Below are 21,696 nucleotides of genomic sequence, written 5' to 3' on the forward strand. Positions count from 1 at the left end.
AACTACTTGAGTAGGATGTACTCACTAGAAAGTTGCATAGTTGTTCCACCTAATTATCTTAATGTATGCACTAAGTAGCTCCGGAGAGGAGTGCTAAAAAGAAAGGTAAAGCATGCTATGATGTCCCTTAACGGAGTATAAAAACAGGAAATACAGATACTGCTTAGGGCATACCCGAAAGATGACAAAATACAAAAAATAACATTGAAAATAGAAAATGTTTTAATATACAACTGTTTCAAACAATGCATGTTGTAAAAACAATAGCAACCACAAACATCTGTTTAAACGGAGCAGTGAACAAATTAAAAGCAAATGTTACACTGCAGAACTGCAGTGTGCCCCTGTAAGACATTCATACTTACAGATCTGCCTGTCACCCATCTAAAAGTCTCTTTCCTCAAAGGAAATTGCTAAAACATGACAGCTTCAGTGAAATTTTACATTTTAATTTACATACCTTTCCAGCATAATTAAAAATGTTACAATCCCTACAAGCATGAACTACTTGGGGAATGATACCTATCGATGCTTTAGTTGGTTGGGCCAAAATATAGTTTGTTTTGAAAATCAGGAGTGCAAAGATTTGCTGTTGAGCACTTTAAAATGCTACACTTCTTATTTGCAGTACCAAACACAAAAGCTGGTCCCATGCCTTAGAAAGGGTTGATACTGCAATGCTGTAAAACAAAGATAAAAGGTTTCCAAATACTGGTCCTGGGTGAGAGGCTCAATAGTGGTACAACAGGGAATTTGAATGGTGACAATATGCAGTAAAATCCACTGTGACAGAACAGAATGGGTTAAAGAAAAGTCAATGTCCTTTTTGCAACTGGTGAAGTTGGATACAAATGCATCATGTTTTCTTCTGGGGGTGGAGGAGAAAAACATCAGTTGGATGGGTTAAAAGAAGTCTTCCACTTGATAGCCTTGCGATCGGTCAGTGCTTGTTGTTGGTTTCCTCTTGGGAAGAGCTTGAGATGCCATTCTGATTTTGAGTGGACCCGGAGCCCAAGCCATACAATCGCCCACAATATTTTGCATCATCAATGTTGTCTTCAAAGAAAAGCTGCAAAAGAAGAGAACAGCATATTTCTGATGTTTTAAGTAACAGAAAGTCAAATTTAATTGCAAGAAATTCTTCAAATGTTGTTGACACAGAACTGTTTTTTTTAGTTGAGAATTTAAAATTTCAAGAATTATGCCACCATAAGTTTACACTGAACACTGACACTAAATCCGCCAAGTTAGTTTCCGACAGTAGCACACACGCCTAGCAGAGTGCTCAACCAACAAATCCATTAGGGAAAAAATCCCAAAACCTTCCCAAAGAAATAGCATAGTGTTTATTGTATAAGGTCAACATTCTAAACAAATTATTAATAAATTACAAAATGTCAATTTGACAGTGACACCATGTGTCTTAAAGGTGACTAAATGAATTTCATCTGATGCAAGAAACAACTCCACTAAAACAAAAATCCATTACAACCACCATTGGGCAGGGATAATAATGGGTAGCCAATCAATCTGAATCACCAAGGGAAATCCCATTAAGCTGCTAAAAAGGCCACATATCAGCTATTTCACTGTAGATACCTGATTTTATCATTAACATTTATTTACTGGGCCTAAACTTTACCTGCCAAATGCTGGTGTATTTTGGCATTGGCACGTAGAATGTTTTCCACCAGTCACACTTGCAATGGTCCCTTTTTAAAGTTTCACTCGCTTTTGAGACATGAAAATAGTATGAGTATATGTTATTATTTATAGAATAAGAAATCAATGATCAATGTATTTGAAGTACTTTCTGACATCGACCACACTCAGCAATGGCAGCAAGTGTCCACACACTGTAGTCTAACATGGGTACTTTTAAAAGATTATTCCCAGTACGAGATTTTTACAGTAAAGTTTTTAACAAAAATCTACTGTAAACATACAGTTTTTAAACAGAAATCCAGATCTTCATGTTGTGTGGTTCCATTTACTATTATGGCTTAGACTCGGATCAAAAGATTTTTTAAACGCTCCTGGCCATGGCCCTTTTCGCCCACATAGTTAGTTTTCAACACGAAGAACAAAGCCAAGACAACACTGGAGCGGCTTTGGGACCTGTCGGAATGTCCTTGAGTGCCCCAGAAAAAGTCCTATTGAATATCTGTGGGAAGACTTGAAGATCACAGTTCACTGACGCTCTCCATCTAATCTGACAAAGAACTAGAGGATATGCAAGGAAAAACAGAAGAAACTGTCCAAATCCAGGTGTGCAAAGTTGGTAGAGGCAAACCAAAGAAGAGTTGAAGGTGTGAATCCTGCCAACAGCACTTCCATAAAAAACTACTTTGTATGTGGCTAACATTTCTAAAACAGTTTTCGCTTTGTCTTTACGGGATGTTGTGTAGATTGATGACAAAAAAAACTTGTATTTGGAAAATTGGCTTCACAGCTGTTTCTTATTAAGTAGGTGATTGTTTCAACAAAAAGCTAATGTTTGGTACATTAAAAAAGCATGCACTGGTGAGATCAGCAATGGCAAACATTCTGGTACAACAAGGAGGACCAGTGAATAACTGGAGAATACTTTCACTTTCCCTACAAACTCACCACAAAGATTATCCTTATTAAAAGGTATTGTCAAAGCACTCCAAAAAAGGCAGTTAAAAGCTGGGGACAACACAAAAGAAAGGTGACATTAGTCATACAATAGTTACCTCTTTCATCCTAAAGAACGCCATCCCTGTGAGCAGTGAATCTGAGCCGGCCTGGTGTTGTCTCCCGATCCTTTTCAGTTCCAACTGGTCCGCCACCTCCTGGAGCCCTCCCTGAAAGCACACCACTGGAGCGTTAGACCAGGGGCTTAGGCATAAGGCCATAGACCATCAGCCAGGGCAATCAGGCAAAACAGACAATTCAGCAGCTTCAGAACGTGAACAACACTACGGTTATCAAATAATTCATAAATGAGAACAATGAACGCACCATCAGAAAACTATACAGTAGGGACACAAAACATTTTGGTCCATAAGGCGCCGTGCCAGGTAGACAAAAAAAAAAATCTACCAGCAAAAACAAATGAGGTTCAAGCCATTTAAATAGGGAGTTGATTTTCACTGGAACGTTCAACACAAAGCTGATTTCAGCCCCATGGTCAAGTGTGTAGTCTATACCTACATCCTTCAAACTCTACTGGACCTCAAAGCCAGGTTAGTGTAATTAAATAAAAATGTTGTAAGGATTAAGTTGTGATGTGGCATCGGGCGCATCAAACCAGTGAGAATGTGTATACATTTCACAAACAATTGGACCATTTGCCTTACTTAATGATACCTGGGACTGCAGTGTACAGTTAGGTTTTAGTGCACTTAAGGCTTTATTACCAGCAATTTATTTTGGTTAAACGGACCACAGGTGGCTGAAAACTGCTAGCTCATTTGAAATTACATTAGTTCCATACGACTCCAATTTGGTTAATTCCTCAATCATGCCATAGAATTGTATAATGCAAAATACATTTTCAACTCAACTTGAAATATAGGCATTCAGGAAGAAGTGTGTAAAACCAGATTGAGAAAAGCTGGTGTAGGCTAAAAATTTATGGTGCAGCATTGTATTGTAAATGTGTTTTAAAAATACAGCTCCGGAAACAATTAAAAGACCACTGCACCTTTTTGAGTGAGGAACAGAAGCGTTCAACTTGCAGTGGTCTTTTAATTTGAACCCTTCTGTTCCTCACTCAAAACCTTCCTTTTCAACTTTTTTGGAAAAGAAAGTGGTCAGCGCAGTGGTCAATTTTTTTTCCAGAGCTGTACATAGTGGACTTAATGAACTAATAAAATCTCAATAACCTGACACCCTTTTATTTTATTTATTCACAGTACAGATCATATTTTAAGACTGTTAGGTTTTGGCTGAAGTGTTGGATCAGGAGTCACAAATTGTTTACACATCGACCCAGCCTAAAAATGCAGAAGAGCAAGCAACAACTAGACATTAATAAACAACCTCTTTGGCAGTGTAAGAACTGACCAATGACAAGCATCTGTGGACTAGCCAATGGCATGCACTAATGGGCGTTTCCTGACACCAACTTAATCAATGGACGTTATCAACAAATTGACCAATGGTGGGCTCTAATGGACATCAAAGAATGATATCAAAGAACGCCCATATAAAGTAATGGCCCTAAAAAGTGCTCGGCTATTACATCATAAAGGTTTAGAACTACTAATCTTGTTCCTAGACACTTCCACACAATTTCACAGAAGGTCAGAGGATTCCCCCTGAATAGCTGTTAGACATAAACATTTCAAAACGCATTTTTGATGATGCTCAGTCACAAGTGTGTGAACTGCACACAGTAACAGCAATTAAGGATACACAGTAAATTTCTTTGAGAAAGCTTTTCAGCTACTCATGGATTGGTGCAATCTACTACAACTAGATAGCTAACGTTATACTGCATCTAAAATCAATCTGGTAAAATTTAAATGACGACAAAGGATTCCTTAAAAGAAAGCAACATGTTTCAATCCTCCATAATGCACTTAAACAATCATCAGCACTCACTGACCATGCAGTAAAATGCTCTGTTAGAAATCCATCAAACAGTGCAATATTCAACCCATATAGAGACATGTTTGCTTTTTGCCTACTAATTATGGTAAAGTTGCAGTCTACAAGCATGGCCAATATTGTGCACCTCAATAGCCATTGCTATGTTAATTATATGGTTACATTCATCTTTTTATTCCTCTATGCAGCCTATAGACTAATGTAATGCATTTTGACGGTAGGCTAATCATACTAAACGTCAAAATAAATAACTAGGCAAAACAATTCAAAGGGGTGATTTGGCCATTCAGTCTTGAAATAGTGTTCCAAGTAAGCACAGCATCTGTCATATTATGACAAAACATTACTTAGTAAAGTCCCTCCCACAGGATTTTTATGACTGCGCAGACCCGAAGGCAATCACTATAACAAAAATGGGCTAATGAATAAAGGTTAACAGGGAGGTCCTTACCTTTAGGTTTTTGCAGCTCTTCATCAGATATTTTACGTCATAGATCGCAGGGAAGAAGAGATTGAGAATCTGGAAGAACTCATGCTCCTCCTCAGGTAGTCGAGTGTCTGTTAACAGCTTCACCAGGTAGCCAAAATCATACCCACTGCAGAAAAGCCACAGCACTGTGATTAATTATAATTTGATTTCTTAAATGAGGGTCACTGTTTGTAGTGTTCATGACTAGGGCCCAGAATTCATTCAGTAGGCCTAGAGTTTTTCTGGTCATCCAGAAAAACTCTAGGTCTACTGACCACTTTCACTGCATTCCTACCTGTGAAAAGACAGCCATTTGACATTTTCACACAACACTAAGCCAGAAGTCATCAGAAGCTCAGCAAAGTAGAGTGTGTCAATCCCCTCTTCCTCATGCTTTTTAAATTGAAGACCAGAGTTCTGCAGTAAGTCTATCGAGTCCTGGGAATACATATCCTCTCTATTAACAAAAGAAAATTAGATTAGATTCTAGATCCAAACAGTGAAAATACATTTCAAACATAGAAACTTTGAGTAAAATTGAGGCAGAAAACGCTACCCCAAAATGTACAGCATGCCATATCATCTCTTTGCTGGTTAGCAGGATTTTACAAAGAATACAAAAATAATACCCACGTTAAATTAAATTTGAAATTGAACTGCCATGTTGTCGTCCCGGGGGGATAATCGCCATCCTCATTCATAAACGACAGTCCAAGTTGGATGATTTTCAGAAGGTCCACGTTGCACCTCAAAAGCTGGTATTGGTAATCTACCGTGCTGCGAAACTCACCAATCGGTCTAACCACCACTCCAGGGAACTCTGTGTCCTGGTGGCACAAGGGCATCTTTAATCATTCTTAGAAAATGTATTAATTTATGCAATCCAAAGCAAGACCAGCAGAGCTATTCTACCATTTTAATGACACTGGCATTGGAGGCATATATAGGAGGACAGGTTACCATGGCAATGAAGTTATAACTTTGAATTATCTGTCGGATTTTCCTCATTTCCTCTTCCACATTGCTTGCCCAGACCTCACAGATAATCTGACTGGTATCTGCAAGCGCGGCTGGCATTTTTGCAGGTTAAAGAAAAGACTGAACCCCCGACAATTCGGCAGCACTTTCAGGAAACAGTCAGTTGAAAATAATGTACTCTGTTGGCAAGAAAGAGGTTGAAAGTTATCTGTACCATTCAGCTAATTGATTTCATGCGACACCGTTAAAATAACGATCACTTGTGTTACATGGAATCAGCAAATGCCTGAAACACATGTAGCAGCAAAATACACGGTTGGGCGCCTAAATCAAAACCCATCTGGGTTGAATCCCATCGACAGTGCAGAAGCAGGTAACGTTAGCAAAAGTCAACAAGGTGGTCTGAATAAACGGCTCCGGTATTGGTTTCCTACAATCGATATTCTAGAACTTGATAAGACGAACAACATGATATCTCGCAAGTATCCATTAACAACAACTAACGTTACAGGACATTACACCTACTTAGTCAACGTTAGCTATTCCTGAAGTTAAACGAAAAACAACCTCAGGTTAATAAAACGCTAGCTATTGCGCTAAATAATGTCGTGGCTACCTAAACAAAATTTCTTTTTTTATTTAAGCCGCACAGTGGCCAAGTAAAATACACACAGAGTATGATACCGTACATGTTTGTGTAGCTAACGTTGCCTGCTATAACAACCCCAGTCCGTCTTCAATACTTATTCAACCTGAGCTTCCAATTCCGAAACGCAAGCTACTGCGTTAGCTCGGTTTGCTAGAATTGCTAATGTTTGGCTCTTGTTTGATCATCATTATGACGATGGCAAGCTTGCTACTGACTAGGAAGCTACAAGCAACATTGACTATACAATTACTTAGGGAACGTCAAAAAGAAATGCATAAACTAAAAATACAACATTCACCTAGTCTTTTGAAATTCTTGTGTTTGGGGCTAATGCCAGTCCTTGCTAACGTTGCTGATAACGTTGGCTTCCTACTTGCTCTTCTTCGGTGGGGTTTACGGTAGTTGGAATCCAGTAATTTGGGTTGCATTACCGCCATCTACTGTGCTGGGGTGTGAGACAAAGTTAGAGAGTATGGAGGACCAAACCTGGCAATATTTGAAATAAATAAATGTATCAATAAATATATTTATACATACAAATATAATAGTAAATGTATAAATCAATATTATTTCCATATTTATTTAATTCATTGATCATTCATTTCTGGATTTATTTATTTTTATATTAATTTCCATATTCTTATATTTCTGTATATATTTATTTCTGGATTTATTTATTACTGTATCCTTTTATTTTTGAATTTATTTATTTTTATATTAATTTCCATAATCTTATATTTCTGTATATATTTATTTCTGGATTTATTTATTACTGTATCCTTTTATTTTTGTATTTATTTATTTCCGTATTATTTTTTTTCTGGATTTATTTATTTTCGTATTTACTTGTCCTTAAGCTAATGAGGGGGCAGGACTAACAGTCATAGCAATCAAGCCCAGAGCTGCTGATTGAATCAGACTGTAAAGATGGTGAGTGCTGTTTTAGATCTTTGGCACGTCCTCATGTTGTCAGTCACTATTCCTAGTTTAAGCATGTGCATCGTTTGAACTGCAGCTGCCTACCAAGCTTTCTAACAATTTTTGCAGTCCGCATTGTAAGACAAATGTTACTGCTCACGCGTGCTTCCTCGCTACTACCGGTAAACGCTGCCTTGTGTACATTAGGATACTCTTGAGTCTTGAGTCCGCGTGGTATTAAAGCCTGCAGTTAATTATGAAATGATGTACCTTTTACTCGGGATGGAGGGGTTATGTAGGTTGTTTTAAATGTTTTGGTGTTGAGTGTTTAAATGTATACACTTAAATCTAACAGAACATTGCACCCTGCCATGCAGGATTTACGTTCGTCCGCAAATTTCGGCTTTTTCCTGGTATCAGGTGTATTTGTCCAGCAGATGAAAATATCAATGGCCAAAATGTCCGGTGGGAAATATGCCAAATTAATAAATACATAGATTAATGGCATATTAAATAGACTAATAGTGTGTGACCTATATGCTCTAGCTGTTACCAAGAAAACAACGAGCCTCCGCTAGCTCTTACAGTAAGACTTAAGGCTACTGAGTGTTTGGTTATGATTGGTTATGTAAGCTTGGCGTCAGATTCAAAAGCCACACACTCTCGCAGCAGCTCCAGCAGACGACTCGAAAATGTCAAAGGCGAAGCAGACATCCCCGGGCCAGTTGAAATATTATTATTTTTTTTTTTAAAAGCAATGGGTGCCGCTGAGACCAGCAAGACTCCAGAAAAGCGTGGTTATTTGAAATAGCCTTCCTTTCAAAACATGTTTCAATGTTTAATATGCAATGGGACAACATATTTATATACATACATTTTAATGTGCATGATCTAATTAGGAAATATGGTTGGAAATGACAATTATACGTTTCATCAAAAAAACAGGAGTCAGGGCTCTACCTTATTAACAGCATCCTGTACCTCCCTTAATGTGTTGAAAGTTTCTCTTTTCTGTAAGACCCCACCATTAGCAAAAAAGGACCTGCCAATATTCAGTTCTGCCTCACTGCATACATCACTATGCTGTGATTTAAAAATCAAGCACTGGTTTTAATTATTATAGCCACTGTGCAGTTTGGCGGGTGCTCCGTGGTCGATTGGAAGGACCTGCAACGGGTGGTGAAAACCGCCCAGCACATCACGGGTACCCAGCTTCCAACCATCATAGACCTCCTGCGCAAACGTCTACATGGGGCGCGTGGCATCATCAGGGACACAATAACAAAATGTTTGCCCTCCTACCATCAGGCAGGCGGTACAGGTCTCTTCGTTCCGGCACCAGCAGGCTCAGGAATAGTTTCTTCCCAGCTACTGTAACCCTGCTGTACTCTGTACCCATCACTAACCACACCCACCCGCTCACCGCTTAGTACCGCCTCTCAGAGTGTCCTTTTACTACTCTCTTTGAACATCATTGCTGCTATCCCTGCATTACAGTTGCACATGCAACCTTCAATATGCCTTCTTTGCACATTTAGAATTGACATTTGTACTTGGATTTGCCTTCATTGCACATCTTTACATCCCACTTGTAACATACATTATAATTAATACATTTTCTGCTGTCTTCCAGTTACATGCTGACTGTATTTATGTCCTTGTATTTTACTGCTCAATGACAAATCTGAATCTAATCTTCTCCTATATCCACACAGGATCTCTGTCAGTGGCTATTAAGTTCCTAATTGGCCAGGAGGACTTTGCCATTCCCAATTGTCTAATCAATTGAATTTACCCCAGGTTAATTTAAAATAGGTTAGGAACATATCTCAAGGATGATCAATGGAAACTGGATGCACCCGAAACTGACTTAATACATTATACATCATTTAGAAATTTAAAGTTACCAATTTGGTTTGTTTCATAGCTTTATATATAATATGAAAATAATTTGTTGAAGAAATCTTTTATTACAAAAGCATAAAATACCTGACAGTTTTGCACAGGGGTAATAGAGTTTGGGACACGTTATGCATTTTCTGTATTTCTGTGTAAATTTGATCTAAATTCTTACCAGATCTTTAAGTCCCAATAATCCCCAAATAATCACACAAACCAGACTTTTGAATGTCAACATAAAGAATTTTAAAACAAATATTAAACTTTTGACTGCTTCAATGCATTTTGAGCTGAGTAACATAGAAGTTTATACTTCAACAAAAAAGGTAATGTTCTATGAATTTGGCTCCCCAATTCTTTTTAAAATCAGTCTGTGTAATTTGGTGGATCACGTTCACTTATTATTTGGACTTAAATGAATATCTGATTAAATTTTAGGCCACACAAAAATACATTACATGCCTTACATACAGTTCCTATAAAGATAACTACAAAAACTGTTCTAGCTAAGACACATTGGAAGTTGTTTTTATTTAATTACTAATATTCTGGTCATATATTCACACTTGCAGATAAACAGTGAGGCATGTCAAAGTATAATATTCATTGGTAAAGACAGGGATTGAGGAAATCCTAAAGTCCTGATGGTATGAATAATGCATTTAATCAAGGTAAACGTGAAATATCCTCAGACATAACGCATGTACTTTATATTCAAAATATCCAAATGAATGTCAGCACATAAGCAGAGTATTTGGATGGGAAATACACCATAATCATACACCACGTCTCTCTTATTCAAACATGTAAAACTCCTCAAATACTGAAACAACTGTGCTATACAACAGCAGTATTACATAAACAACAAATAATAAACACTGTCAGAAGTACATTTTGTATCTGAGGTGTGCCACTTTAGTTAAGCTCCAAACTAAATCGTTGAGGAAGTATTTGTTTTTAAAACTGCAATGATATGTCAAGGCTTTTGTTTGTTAGTGTTCCTTGTTGGCACAGGTGGGAAGGGAATGTGGTCACTGTTAGGTAAAGTCAGCACTTCTCTGAACATGGGACACCTCCAATACAGGCATGAGGAGCTGGAAGGCATCCTGGATGTATGATGCACTGTTGGAAGCCTGAAGACAAGAGACACACCCAGATTGTTATGATTCAACTTTCCGACAGGTCTGTGATCTGATATGAAGCAATATACAATAATAAATTAGATACAAACTTCCAAAAATACTCCCGTTATGAGTGGGTTGAGGACATCTCCTTTTTCATATGACTGAAAAACAAAATGTTTTAGTTTTATTACTCTGGATTTAGTGAACCACAAATCTTATATACTTACAACCAAGAATGATGTACACTACTCTGTATGGCTTTAATTAACTACTGGCATCTGCATTAAAATCCTTCATGTCAGCATACAAAGGAATTACAAAGGAATTACATTTGTCAACAAACACCTTGCAATTAGTTATTAAATGAATCTGCACTGTTTAAAGTTAGGTGGATTACTTTGTGGAACTTAAAGTACATTTTATTCATTGCCGGACCGCGTAACCAGAACCGGCCTAGAAGAATGAATGTCACTGACTCACTCACTCACTGACTGACTGACTGACTGACTGACCCTTGTTAAATAGCGTAGTGGTTAGAGATGTGGACTACGGAATTATGGTACAGGTCCCACGTTCGACTCCTGTCAGTCAAAACACATTATGCCTTAGGATTTGTTCAGGACAGACAAAAGCTTCGCTAGATACAACCTTTAGTAGCTACATAATAGGAAGCCAAAAATAAAACAGTTCAGATGGATATTAGGCTGTTCAGGATAGACAAACACACAATTATTGTGACCTATTTTGATAGATACTATATCAGTGTCATTCACAAATGGCTAACTAGCTGTTAAAATGGCCAGTGGCAAAATAGGATTTGTTCAGGATAGGCAAAAACTTTGCTGGCTACAACCTTCGGTAGCTATGTAATAGGGAGCCTAAAATAAAACTGTTTACTGTTACATTGCGACTATTTCTGGTGGATTTTCGAATTATGTATTAGGACAAAAACTTTGCTGACTACCCAATTCTCTTGTCTTTTCACTTGACGAAAAAGTCAGTTATCGTCACCTATATTGATAGTTATTGTATCAATATCATTCACAAATGGCTAATAAGCTATTAAAACAGCCAGTGGCAAAAGCCATACAGTTCATAGATGCTATTTGTGGTGGAGGTAAACTTAATAAGAAATGTTACTCAGTTTAACACAATGCTAAATGGTGTCTAACGAAATATTCTAACTTGGCGTGATGTTACACCAACTGAATGTATGTCTCTATGGTGTAGTAAAGACACAGCCTCTCACGTGGGCAACCTGGGTTCGAATCCTGGGAGGGCAATAACGAACATCACTTTTTATTGTGGGCTAGCTGAACTAGGTTGAACCTAACTAGGCTGAACCTGGTTTCTTGTTTTCATAGCTGAACTAGGTTGAACCTAACTAGGCTGAACCTGGTTTCTTGTTTTCATAGTGATGCAGTGAAATTAAGTTCCATTATGAAAGTTTAAGTGAATGTACAGAACTGTGCAATATTCTTAAGCCATCAATAACTGTAGAGAGTTAAAAGAAATCCAGTGAAGTGGTTGCTCAGCATCTGGCAGAGTCACCTGGCATCAAAGTTAATGCTTTGACAATAAGAAGTCTTTGAAGAAACGGCCATCCTTGACTGAGGGAAAAATTATATTTGAAAATGATAAGGATCCCAAACACAATTAAGACCTGCTTGGGAATGGAAGTCAAATAACTTTTACAGTATTAGATTTACCACCTCAGAGCAACATAAAACAATGTTTTTTTTAAACTTTCATTGTATTAACGTTTCTTTGTATTTATTTCAATGTTATAGTGTTATTTTTTCTCAAACAAAAAAACACTGCTCAGATAAATGGCTTTTGAACCATTTCCTCGGGTGGCTTAAACATTTTTACACAGAACTGTAGCTATAAATACTTCAAGTGAAATTACAGCTCACAAACAGGTTTTCAAATAGTTTGTACAGAGTATATGTCTTACCCCTATTGTAGTCAAACAGGTGGTGAACTTCTTGGAAAGTAGTGATATCATTTTGCACAACACAATTGTTACTCTGGAACAAGATAACAAAATGAGTCAGAGCACAAACCCCTAGGACATGAAAACAATGATAGCATAGACACACAATGCCTGAAGGTTGGGGGAACGTGGGAAATAAAGTTCCATCGATAACTATTAACGTAACACTGTAAATAGCTGGAGTGTAGGAACTCACTGTGAAAGGATTTTCGCTTGCTCCAGAGTGGTGACCTTCTGCGTGGTACAGAAGAGTATCATCTCAGCCACTTTGTGGAATTGCTCTATGGATCTGGCAGTGAGCTCAGCCAGGCTTCTGATAGCAGACAAGTGGACATCCTGAGGGGAATAAGCAAAACATCAGAAGACATAGAAGTACAACATCCATCCAATACTCCCGTAATTTAATGATTTAAAAAAAAAAATATTTTCATACCTCAACAGTATAGGTCTTTTCCACGCCGACTTCATTCCCTTCTTCCTTCATGGGGTTGGTCATTTGGGCAATTTGGTCAAAAGAATTCTTACTTGCCTGATGGGTATTGGTATAGAAAAACAGGTTAGATATATACCAAGTGACGCAGAATCCACAAATTAAATGAGAAATTGCTGCAGGCACAATGATGAAGAAAAGGCCAGTTTGATAAAAGAAATCAGCCTTTTTAAAATGTTGTCCTACCAAAAGTTTCCAGAAGATGGCAACAAACACTGCTATATTATCTGGCTACTGGCCTGAAAAGGTAAGACAGAAGATGGCCTGCATATCAAAACATATTGTTGCAACCTTTTCAAGTTTGACAGCTGTTGTGGATATGTGCAGTCTTTCTAGGGCCTCAGTCAATTCCCTTACAAATTCAGCAGCATAGTCATCTGAAAAAAACATAAATAAAACAAAATGTATTGCTTTAGTTAATTGCGTTTATCGCAGAAACACTGTGTTCAACCTATTCTTTTTCTGTTGCGATTGCTAAAACTGTAAATGTATTATTGTAATATGAGACTTTATGAGACAGTTCTGTGATGATAGGCTACCTTTCTTTTCATCCACCTCCTCGTCGTCAAACTCTACCAGAGAGAAGGGTTCCTTGATGAGCTCCAGGTCCTCTTTGAGTTCGGTCAGTTTCTCTCCAGACAAAGTGGTCAGAACAGACTTCACCTACACAACATCAACAGATTCAATCATATACAGTGCCTTACCAAAGTATTTAAACCCCAGAGCAATCCTGTGATTTTACTGAATTACAAATGGTATACTTTTTGAGTAAATGCTTCTTTCTTGCCACGTTCCAAAACAAGACAGTTTTATGCAGACCTTTTTATAGGACTGATCAATACACCATTACCACTCCCAACCACTGATCTCTGTAGCTCCTTCAAAAGAAGAAGTCTACTTCTTGTTTGGATAGGAGTTTTTTGAGGAACAGCTAGATCTTTCATATCTGTAAACTTGGAGCTTCCACAGAACAAGTGTTAGATATTTCATGAAAGCAACATATTTAAATGTTTAATGTTTCTTGGTTTTACATTTTCCAAAATAAAACCAATGTCCCCATACAATAATTGACTGTTACAGATTGAAAAAGAAAGCATCAAACAGAATGATATTCCCAATGTACCATTTGTAATTCAGTTAAATGAGAGAATTGGCCTATATAAGGTTTGAGTATTTTTGATAGGCAGTGTATTATCAACTAAAACGTTAACTGATATCGATCTATTTCTTCATCAATATGTTGTGATTCTAGATGGTTCTCTTTCTAGCAAAAGTTAAACTGATTGATAAAAAAAAATAAAAAAAAGAACTTGCTCATGCTCAGTAATACCTTTGACTCACTTTCCCTAGAGAGAATCTCCAGAGCTTCCAGGTGGGATAGGCCCTGGAATTCATCAAACAACATTCCATAATGGGCCTTGTTTTCTGTGTCAGAAGAAACCTCTTCTGCTGTTTGCTGCTCCTCTCTCTCCTTAGCCTCACGTAAAACCTGTAGCCAAAACAAAGACCTGAAATTAAATCTTGGTCGGAAAGTTTTCAAACTAAAATAATGTCAGCAAAACAGTAGAGATGGCTTCTCTAACATCCCTTCAAAAACATTAACCTGAGAGAGAGTGTTAGTCTTGATCATCAGACCCTTTGTTTTCTTGAAGCCTGGATCTCCCTCTGCTATGACATCCATGGTCTTCTTGCCAATGAACTCCAAAGCATCCAAACCCCCTGTTAGGACTGTTTTCCCCTGGAAAATATATTTCGGTCAGCAAGCATATTGGCATTGCCCGTAAATAAAAATAAGATAATAAAAATCCTAAAAAAGCTGAGGCACTTACGGTGCTTTGAACAGCAGTGCTGAGAGATGAGAACATTCCCATTGCGCTTCCCATGGCTGATGCGCTATCTCCTTCCTCTTTATCAGTCTCAGATCTGGTTTCACCTAGAAGTATACAAGGTTACTGGGTATTCAAACCCCTCACCATTCCTCCACTGAATTACAAATTATACTTTGACAATTAGTTCTGTTATATATTGTATTTTAAAACACACTCAAGATCAACTGTTGAATGGTGACAACAGTGATATTTGTTTCGTGTTCGAAAAAAGTAATCTGAAACGTGTTGCTTGCATAAGGATTGAATGACTGTGCTGCGGAATGTCTGAGTTTACACAGATGAAAGGTTTTGCCCTATCGAGGACACAATTAGCTTACCACAGGCCACCACCTGTGCACCACTGAATTCACATTTTCTGGATAAAAACCTGACTGTTAAAGGATCATTGGTCAGGCTATGAATCTTAAGGAAAATCACCTAAAAGCATTCTACAGACGTTAGAGATACAGTAAAACAAATGAAACGATTTGAGTTTTGACAGCCTAATGGTCAAAATTGCATAAATAATCAGGACCACGGAGGCAAAGCCAAGAAAAGTCTGTCTCTCAAAACTCGGTGATCAAAAAAGGAGACTTGTGAGAGCACCTGTGATGCTAAATCCAGAATGACGACTCATGAGTGGATCATGTTGATGACCAGTGTCCTTACCCTCTTGTTTGCCATCATCTCCAATCTGTGCAGATAGCTCTGTGGGGCTTGGGATTCCCAGCGAAGTCTCTGCTTTCTCAATGGCTTGGGTGATCCCATGCCCTGAAACGCATGGAGTACATTTATTTTAAGGTTGTTGCAAGTTTGGTTTGTTAAATCTAATTTCAGCAAGCCATGAGACATTATGTTCTGAAATGGTTTGTGTAGTAAGAAACATTTTCTGAACATTTTATTTGAGCTCTGAGAAATTACATTAATTTATTGCATCCAAGATTTGGCATATTAATTGATTAGACTCACATAACATTAAATAAATCTTGTACCCAAAATCTGATGTGTTATTCCAGGTGTGTGTGTGAGTGTGTGTGTATTTGGCCAGGTCCTCGAAATTAGAATTTGTGACTTAAGTCAATCAAATGTATTTATAAAGCCCTTTTTACAACAGCAGTTGTCACAAAGTGCTTTACAGAGACACCCAGCCTTAAACCCCAAGGAGCAAACAACAGTAGTGTTGAACAAGTGACTTATCTGGTTAAATAAATATACGTAATTATTTGTACTAATTTAGCCCCAACAAACTTTGGCAATTTATTACATTTTCCAGAAAGTTTTTGTATTATGTTGTACCTTACCAATTCAGTAATATCCAATTTTTGATTAAGACCCTGCTTCACTGGAGCAACTTGCAGCAGACTCAGGACAGCTCATGTCAAAACATGTGTATCCTGAAGCATATCCAATGCTGTTCTGTTACTTACCATGCTGCTCGCTCAATCAGGAAGTTTAGACTAGAATCCTAATGTGCAGGAAAGTACTCAAAACTGTGGCAATTTCACATAGTGTTATTAACTTTTGAATTTGGGGAGCACCAGTGCTAACAATGCTTTTAAACGTGTTAAGTGCTACATGTCCTTTAATTAATGAATCTCCTCACCTACAGTTGCAACTGTGGCTGAGGCCGTTGACATGATGGACTTTCCCCAGCTTCCCCAGTAACCCCATCCTCCCTGGGCTACCGTCGACTTACTAGATACCTGGGCGAGAAATACATAAAGGGAGAGAAAGTTTGTACCTGACTAGATAGATAGATTGAAAGAACTGTATTTATCCACTATGGGAAATTCATAGAGTCACAACAGCAACTTGCTGTACATTTAAGCAACTGAGTAAAACACAGTCAAGCAATAAAAACAATGTAAACATGGATATGTATAAACTGGCACTGTACACGCTGGCAAGTATACATGGAATAAATATCCATATGTAAACACAATATAGGTGTGCACTAGCCCTTGAAATGATGTCCAATGTACAGGATGGTAAAAATGAGCTTCTGTAACGTTCTCTAGCGCGTCGCAGCAGGATAAATCTCCTGCTGAAGATGTTCCTCTGTCTAGCCAGGGTGTCATAGTGTGGGGGTGTGCTGTACTGTCCACTACTCCTAAAATGTCTAGATAAAAAAGTATTTAGAAATTATAATGGACCAGTATTAAGGGGCCCATAATTATTTTTAATTTTTTTGGCCAATTCTGTTATCTTTTTCAGATTCTGAATATCAGGTTTATTTTTTTGTGATTCCGTTTTTAATAGCACAAAGTGAAATTCTGAAGCCCCCATCTGACCCTCAAACGGCAAATATAGAAAAGTCTGCTGTAAAATACTGTTTGCTTAGTGTTCAGATAAAGCGCTTCACGTTGTTATGCCCATAACACAGCTACAAGCCGCAAATTGACCACATAGTTAAGCCCTAACAACACAGTGACCTCCATCATTCTTAAATCTGGGGAGAAGGGCCTTGGTCATGAAGGTAATCAAGAAACTGATGATCACTCTGACAGAACTACAGTGTTCCTGTGTGGGGATGGGAGAACATTCTAAAAGGACAACCATCTCTGCAGCACTCCACCAATCAGGCATGTATGGTAGAGTGGCCAGATGGAAGACATGACAGCCCGTTGGGGCCGTTTGTGCAAAGGAACCTACAGAACATTCGGTCTGGTTAGAGCTCTCCACCACTAAAGAACATTCAGACTGGTTAGAGCTCTCCCCCACTAAAGAACATTCAGTCGGGTTAGAGCTCTCCCCCACTAAAGAACATTCAGTCTGGTTAGAGCTCTCCCCCACTAAAGAACATTCAGTCTGGTTAGAGCTCTCCCCCACTAAAGAACATTCAGTCTGGTTAGAGCTCTCCCCCACTAAAGAACACTCAGTCTGGTTAGAGCTCTCCCCCACTAAAGAACATTCAGTCTTGTTAGAGCTCTCCCCCACTAAAGAACATTCAGTCTTGTTAGAGCTCTCCCCCACTAAAGAACACTCAGTCTCCACTAAAGAACACTCAGTCTGGTTAGAGCTCTCCCCCACTAAAGAACACTCAGTTTGGTTAGAGCTCTCCCCCACTAATGCGATTTGATAAAACTTATTGAGATAACGTTTGTCTACGTGAATTTTCTTTTCTGTCACAACAAAAATAAAAAATAGGGGGAATCCCAATCGACTGCAGTATATACCATATATACTTTATGTAATAAAGGTTTTAAAGTTCACCTTTTGTAACATGTCTTCTATAGACAGAAAAAAATTTTAATCTCGGTCCACCCCCAAAAATCTTGGTCAGAGACAGCCCTAGCTAAATACATATGCAAGCAACAAACTAAAAAGACAATGTGACCTTCCCATTATTTATTTATAATAGGTTCAGAGTTAAAAATATCAAAGAGAACAATATGTTAATGGAGCATTGGCAAGTCAGTCATTTGATCTGGGGTCTGAACATTTTTTGCAAAGCAATTGTATTTTCAAATAACGAGCCCCACATTCTTATTTTAAATATATTGTATGGGATCTAAGATTTTTTTTCTCAGTACGGTAGAAAGCAGAGGTTAGGGAGAGGGATCAAGAGTACAGTTGGTTGAGTCAAGGCTCGAACACTGTTGTGAGGTAGAAACCTAGACCGCTACACTGCAAATCACTTTTGAAAAACAGATCACTTTCCCAGAAAACATGCACACAACCTTGGAATTTCAAAATCTTGCTGAGGCCCAAAAGGTTTGCACACCCTGCTCGTTTTCCTACGCCCTTCTCGACAATTACTAAACCATATTTAGGTCGTAAGACTAGAGAAAAAGCTTGTTTAATATTTCACAATGCCGTAACAGCGTATGTATTACCTTGGCTGGCTCTTCCTCTACTTTGGGTTTTTCCTCTTGTGTCTCCAGGACTTGAACTGGATCTGGTCTCTGCCTGGTCTTCCTACCCTTTCTGGTTGGAGCAACATCGGTGGCATTACCTCTGGTGCAGTCCCCAGGGGGTGTCTCTAGGGCAATGTCTGCTGTCTGTGAATCACTGTCTGGTGGTGTCAGAAAGGTGTTCTTCTGTGGTGGGGCCTCCATTTCTGACACAACTGTCTCGGCAACCTCTGAACTCCTAGCAGGGTCAATGGAGGCTTCGCTGTCCGACATCTTAACACATACCTGTAATTATTAATAAAAAGAAATTTGAGGTTTTTGTGCGCATGTATAATGTAAACCACACATTGTGTTAAAAGGACTCTGACCCTATCAAAAATCTGGAATCTTCTTGCAGATTATTTCTATTGTCTGGCAGGGCATGGAAAGATCACAGACTACAAAGAGACACCCAACCACAAGCTACAGGGAGGGAAATAATTATTTGATCCCCTGCTGATTTTGTACATTTGCCCACTGACAAAGAAATTAGCAGTCTATAATTTTAATGGTAGGTTTATTTGAACAGTGAAAGACAGAATAACAACAGAAAAATCCAGAAAAATGCTTATATTTTGATTTGCATTTTAATGAGTGCAATAAGTATTTGATCCCTAAATCAAACATCTGAATGATTCAGAGGAGAACTGGGTGAAAGTGTTGTGGTCAGATGAGACCGAAATCAAGCTCTTTGGCATCAACTCAACTCGCCATGTTTGGAGGAGGAGGAATGCTGCCTATGACCCCAAGAACACCATCCCCACCGTCAAACATGGAGGTGGAAACATTATGCTTTGGGGGAGTATTCTGCTAAGGGGACAGGACAACTTCACTGCATCAAAGGGACGATGGACAGTGTCGTCAAATCTTGGGTGAGGACCTCCTTCCCTCAGCCAGGGCATTGAAAATGGGTCGTGGATGGGTATTCCAGCATGACAGTGACCCAAAACACATGGCCAAAGTAACAAAGGAGTGGCTCAAGAAGAAGCACATTAAGGTCCTGGAGTGGCCTAGACAGTCTCCAGACCTTAATCCCATAGAAAATCTGTGGAGGGAGCTGAAGGTTCGAGTTGCCAAATCTTAAGGATCTGCAAAGAGTATTGGGACAAAAACCCTCCTGAGATGTTCACAAACCTGGTGGCCAACTACAAGAAATGTTTTGCCACGGTGATTACCAACAAGGGTTTTGCCACCAAGTACTAAGTCATGTTTTGAAGAGGGGCATTAAAATGCAAATCAATTTATAAAAATGTTGACGTGTTTTTCCGTCTCTCGCTGTTCAAATAAACCTACCATTAAAATTATAGACTGATCATTTCTTTGTCAGTGGGCAAATGTACAAAATCAGCAGGATATCAAATAGTTTTTTCCGTCATTGTACATGCTTTTCATGCAAATTTTAAGGCCAATAACATTGAATCGTGCTTAAGAACACCTGCTTTTACAAACCATGCTAGTACCGTCCGGTGCTACTTGATCACCAACCACACACAACTACATCACCATCATCAAGTTTAATAACAACAAGCACTGCAATGATGGGCTTGATCACAGATCACAGTCTTGGGCACTCAAGCCCCAATCGCTACGTTGTACATTGGATGTGGGGCAGCTGAGCATTTAGTACAGCTTAGCTGTCTTGACAAGATACTCAGCATTAATTTGGGGCAGAGCAATACACCCCTGTAGCCATAATGTAATTAACAATGTCTATAATGAAGATGTATAATTAATTTGATGTTCTTACGATCAGTAGCTGTACATTCTGGTCTTACAAAAAGTTAAGATGACAAGATACCCAGCGTTAGTATGTCCAAAAACAGAGTACATCTATGGTTACAGTACACCTGAAACTTTCCATAGCAGTGACAGTACTGTTGCTAGCTTGCTAGCAGCGTTCTATCATTAAATGTATCTCTACCAAATCTCCCAGGAAGCTAATATATAATGTATATGAAGGAAATTAACTACAGTATGGTTTTAATAAATTCAGCCATCTAGTGGCTTTACAAACCGATTGAATTCCAGATTTCGTATAGATAATCTTATCTACTGCACTTCTTGGAACGTCCCGTACGATTAGCCACGTCACACGATGAATTGTTTGGGTATGCGTTTGCAATAACAACTAGTCTACACTGCCACCTACTGAGCTGGAGTGCTATTAGCTAGCGCAGAGTTTCTACAAGACAACGGTCACACTTTGCTTCTCCAGCTTTTGGATACTATTTGAGGTTGTTTTTATTTTCTGTAATGAGGCCAAAAAACTATATATATAATCAATACTTAAAATTTAAATTTTGAAAATAGAGCACCCGATAATGGTTGGGAAATTATGATACACTGTTCTGGAGTAGCTAACAAAGATCCAGATCCAAATCAAAATAATATTGATATCCTATGCAGATGGTGGATGTCACCGGTCCAACAGTTATGTATCAAAAAACATATTGACCCCCTCATCACTCTATGAAAATAGCCCACTAGTTTTGACAGAAACACATCAGCAATGGAGGGCATTCCGAGGAAAGCTGTTTGGTGAGAGGTGCTGGTTGGAATTGATAGTTCCATCCACTCCTTGAAGGAGTGCACTCCCTTGTGCACAATGTGACAGCAGGGACAACTACGATAAAGTATTTAGTAGGTCACGTCTATCACAACTACAAAAGTATTTGAATAGTGACGTATTTTAGGGTTGTATATTCCAGAACTTCGGATTTGAAATTACATTTATATGAGATGAACCAGGTTTAATACATAGTCCATTTCAAATATTTTGTATTAAACACAAAGGCACAAACAGAGCTTTCTCCATGTATAAATGACTAATAAAT

At 38.5% G+C, this 21,696-nt stretch overlaps 2 protein-coding genes across 4 annotated transcripts; both read right to left on the reverse strand.

Annotated features, from left to right (window-relative positions):
* Positions 1-199: 199 nt before the first annotated feature.
* cnot8 (CCR4-NOT transcription complex, subunit 8) lies at positions 200-7,091 on the reverse strand. 2 transcript variants are annotated; one of them, XM_010870970.4, is made up of 7 exons: positions 6,973-7,091; positions 6,008-6,204; positions 5,681-5,874; positions 5,343-5,504; positions 5,030-5,174; positions 2,718-2,828; positions 200-1,069 (listed from the first exon to the last, which is right to left on the reverse strand). In XM_010870970.4, exons 2-7 carry the CDS (start codon positions 6,122-6,124, stop codon positions 941-943), a joined length of 858 nt encoding a protein of 285 aa, XP_010869272.1. In that variant the 5' UTR covers positions 6,125-6,204; positions 6,973-7,091; the 3' UTR covers positions 200-940. The 2 variants fall into 2 exon arrangements, with proteins under 2 accessions (XP_010869272.1, XP_019904057.1); XM_020048498.2 differs by lacking the exon at positions 6,973-7,091 and adding an exon at positions 6,551-6,570.
* A 2,451-nt stretch (positions 7,092-9,542) lies between these two features.
* On the reverse strand, positions 9,543-20,962 carry fam114a2 (family with sequence similarity 114 member A2). Of its 2 annotated transcripts, none has more exons than XM_010870971.3 (14): positions 20,877-20,962; positions 18,806-19,108; positions 16,573-16,672; positions 15,639-15,740; positions 14,931-15,034; positions 14,705-14,839; positions 14,432-14,590; positions 13,641-13,764; positions 13,393-13,478; positions 13,045-13,140; positions 12,808-12,947; positions 12,573-12,645; positions 10,723-10,776; positions 9,543-10,624 (listed from the first exon to the last, which is right to left on the reverse strand). In XM_010870971.3, the coding sequence occupies exons 2-14, from the start codon at positions 19,094-19,096 to the stop codon at positions 10,529-10,531; spliced, it is 1,560 nt and encodes a 519-aa protein (XP_010869273.2). In that variant the 5' UTR covers positions 19,097-19,108; positions 20,877-20,962; the 3' UTR covers positions 9,543-10,528. The 2 variants fall into 2 exon arrangements, with proteins under 2 accessions (XP_010869273.2, XP_019903310.2); XM_020047751.3 differs by lacking the exon at positions 20,877-20,962 and adding an exon at positions 20,610-20,864.
* Between the last annotated feature and the right edge of the window lie 734 nt (positions 20,963-21,696).

Source organism: Esox lucius, chromosome 7, assembly GCF_011004845.1.
Source record: "Esox lucius isolate fEsoLuc1 chromosome 7, fEsoLuc1.pri, whole genome shotgun sequence".
NCBI classification, from domain to species: Eukaryota; Metazoa; Chordata; class Actinopteri; order Esociformes; family Esocidae; genus Esox; species Esox lucius.

Excerpts from the sequence above, each read along its gene's own strand:
- cnot8 (XM_010870970.4), bottom strand. The coding sequence starts at position 6,124 with ATGCCAGCCGCGCTTGCAGATACCAGTCAGATTATCTGTGAGGTCTGG. Across the intron at positions 5,875-6,007 it reads GTTATAACTTCATTGCCATG|GACACAGAGTTCCCTGGAGT; the intron begins GTAACCTGTCCT and ends TTGTGCCACCAG. Across the intron at positions 1,070-2,717 it reads CGTTCTTTAGGATGAAAGAG|CTTTTCTTTGAAGACAACAT; the intron begins GTAACTATTGTA and ends CTTCTTTTGCAG.
- fam114a2 (XM_010870971.3), bottom strand. The coding sequence starts at position 19,096 with ATGTCGGACAGCGAAGCCTCCATTGACCCTGCTAGGAGTTCAGAGGTT. Across the intron at positions 14,591-14,704 it reads AGACTAACACTCTCTCTCAG|GTTTTACGTGAGGCTAAGGA; the intron begins GTTAATGTTTTT and ends TTTTGGCTACAG. Across the intron at positions 13,765-14,431 it reads CTAGGGAAAGTGAGTCAAAG|GTGAAGTCTGTTCTGACCAC; the intron begins GTATTACTGAGC and ends GATGTTGTGTAG.